This window comes from Emiliania huxleyi (genome assembly GCF_000372725.1).
Source record: "Emiliania huxleyi CCMP1516 unplaced genomic scaffold EMIHUscaffold_912, whole genome shotgun sequence".
In the NCBI taxonomy this organism is placed as follows: Eukaryota; Haptophyta; order Isochrysidales; family Noelaerhabdaceae; genus Emiliania; species Emiliania huxleyi.
In genome coordinates, this window is record NW_005195204.1 from 1 (window position 1) to 2,516 (window position 2,516).

General features: G+C 61.4%; 1 protein-coding gene across 1 annotated transcript in view; it reads right to left on the reverse strand.

Annotated features, from left to right (window-relative positions):
• Positions 1-1,308: 1,308 nt before the first annotated feature.
• EMIHUDRAFT_460212 (hypothetical protein) overlaps positions 1,309-2,516 on the reverse strand; it is a gene marked incomplete at its 5' end in the record, with an annotated part of 3,266 nt that continues 2,058 nt past the window's right edge. Inside the window, 3 exons of the mRNA XM_005757296.1 lie at positions 1,309-1,884; positions 2,045-2,155; positions 2,225-2,437. Of these exons, the coding sequence (XP_005757353.1) occupies positions 1,513-1,884; positions 2,045-2,155; positions 2,225-2,437 (696 nt within the window). The 3' untranslated portion in view covers positions 1,309-1,512. The remainder of the gene's footprint in view (positions 1,885-2,044; positions 2,156-2,224; positions 2,438-2,516) is intronic.

Here is a 2,516-nt window from a genome sequence, read left to right on the forward strand (position 1 = left end):
TGCAGTAGGGCCCATGCCCCATGACCATGTTCCGGTAGAATGATTCAGTGTTGCCGAAAGCGACAAAAGCGCCCTTCCGACCGTGCTCCCCGCTGCTGCTGAGGGAACAGACGACCTTGACGTCTCCGCAATAGTGCGTGCCGTCCTTGCCAATGTTGTCCGCGTCCACGTCGGGTTGTTTGTTGCTATAGAATCCGCCGAGATACAACTGCCGAGATACATATCGCCAAGCATCTCGGCTTGACAAACTTGACACTCCCTGGAAACTGCTACTCCTCCGCGGCGCCGCTATCCATATCAGAGGGCGCCTGGGTCTAAATTTAGTGCGTGTGAAGGGCTCGCACCTCAACCTCTCACAGACCAGCGCATAGCGCCATAGGAAGTATTTTCTTCTCATAACAAGGCTGTGAATGAACTTTAGTGATAGTTTAGTGCGCTATTTAGTGTGTGTTCGAGTACGTATATAGCGCGACTTTAGCGCGACTTTAGCGCAAATTTAGTACAAATTCAGCACATATTTAGCACATATTTAGCACATATTTAGTGTGTTTTATCTGATATCTCCAATTTAGCGCCACATTTAGTTCACTTTAGGTGCGGGCAGCTGCACATTTGTTGTCCCGCATCTTTAGATAGTGCGGGCACGCATCTTTAGCACGGCTTCCCAGCCACACCACAGCTAGCCAGGGCCGCGTGCTTTGCTCCTTGGCTGCCAAGAATGCACCACAGGAGATGCCTGGCCCCTGCCCTCATGACCCAAAGGTAGGCTGCCTTCTCCCTCTCAGCGATCCTGTGCCGTCGGTGCCCATCTCCTGCAGCTGAAAGGCTTGTGTCGGCGGGGCGCCAGGCTGCATGCGGTGAGCGATCTGAAAGTCAAGCACCGTGCACAGGTAGTCCGCAGCTTTCTCTTCGGCCGTCATTCGCCCTTCCCAGAACGACCCGGGGAACTTGACCTGCGTGCCGAGAAGACTCATCGGCTGCCGAAGCAGCTTGTATTTTGGCACATCCTCTAGCCGAGGCTGGGCTCTTCCCTTCCTCTTTGGTGGCATATGCGAAGCGCTGGAGCAGAGACAGCGGTCGGTCGACAGGGAGCGCGTTTTGGGACTCTGGGATGAGTACGTAGTATTCATGGACTTGAGTACATTGAGCTCACGCATGCGCCAGCCGTACGGCTCTACTCATGAGTATGAATACTCAACTGCGGTGGTACTAATGAGTTGAGTACTGTACTCACGATGCACGTGTATTATGAGTACAATGTGCGCGGCCGGTAGGCCACATGCTCATGCACATCCCCCGCGGCCGCCCCGGAAAATGGGGAGAGCCAGTTTGGGACGGCGACAGACGAGAACACGAGATACGTCGCGCACTCCACGTGCAAGAACGCAGAGGTATGACTTTGAGGGGGTCCGGCCCCCAAGCGGTCCGGCTCACACACCCCGAGCTGACCCTCTACCGCACGGTACCCTTTCGCCCCTTCCCCCCGATCCATCCACCTCGCCGAGCGCTGCTTCAGTCGATGATAGCCTGGGCGACAGCTGCCTCGGCGCCGCGCGCGTGCGTTGGAAATGCGAACGGCGCCTCGGCGGTGATCTCTCCGGCCTCCGACTTTGGACGCACCAAACGCAAGTACGCGAGCGCGTACCTCCGCCCCAGCTCGTGCTGCGAGGCGGTGCTGAAGTGAAGCCGGTCGCCCTTGTGCTCCAAGCCGTGCGCGCTCACGCACGCCGCCGCAGGCAGCCGCTCTGGCGCCGCGACGGTCCCGGCGTTGACGGTCGCCGCGTGCGCGAAACGGCCGTCCCTCTGGTCGAGGAAATAGCCCAACTCGCCGAGCACCACGGGAAGCGTGGGCGAGCCGAGCCTCTCTCGCAATCGGCCGAGCGCCTGTTCACAGCTGCACGCGTGAAGAGGCGCCGTTCCCAGCCGAGCCGCCCGCGCAACCGCCCAATCGCCCGCGCGCATCGGGCGGCGTGCGAGCGTGCGAGCGACGCGTCGCCTGCAGGAAGGGTCTGAGGAAGGTCCGAGGAGGGGTCTCTGCCCAGACCGGCGAGGTTGCGAGCGACTCGTCGCCGCAATCCGACTCGCCCTGATGCCAGAGCAAGCCTGCGAGCGTGTCGCCCTCTCCCAGACTCGCGGCCACCCTCTTCACGGCCGCCTCGAACAAGTCGCCTGCAGGACAGCTCCGAGAAAGCTCGAGGAGAGGCGCCCGCTAGCCCCTCCACACCGCCGCCTCGCACCACTCGCCTCCCTCCTCCCACCTCGCCAGCTCGCTGCCTAGCTCATCCCACGCCCCGGTGAATGAGAGCCGTCGGCGAGGCGTCTCCCCCGCGTGGCAGAGCTCGCTACCCCCACACGCGCACGGCACGAGACCGACCTCTTGCGCAAAGCCCCGCCGCAGCAGCTCGCGAGCGAAGGAGAGGCCAGGCCCGGCCCCCGCCTTGAGGCAGGCAGGCAGGCAGGACGCGTCACGGACATGCACGTGGCATGAATGTAGCAAGCGTGATGACACCCCCCCC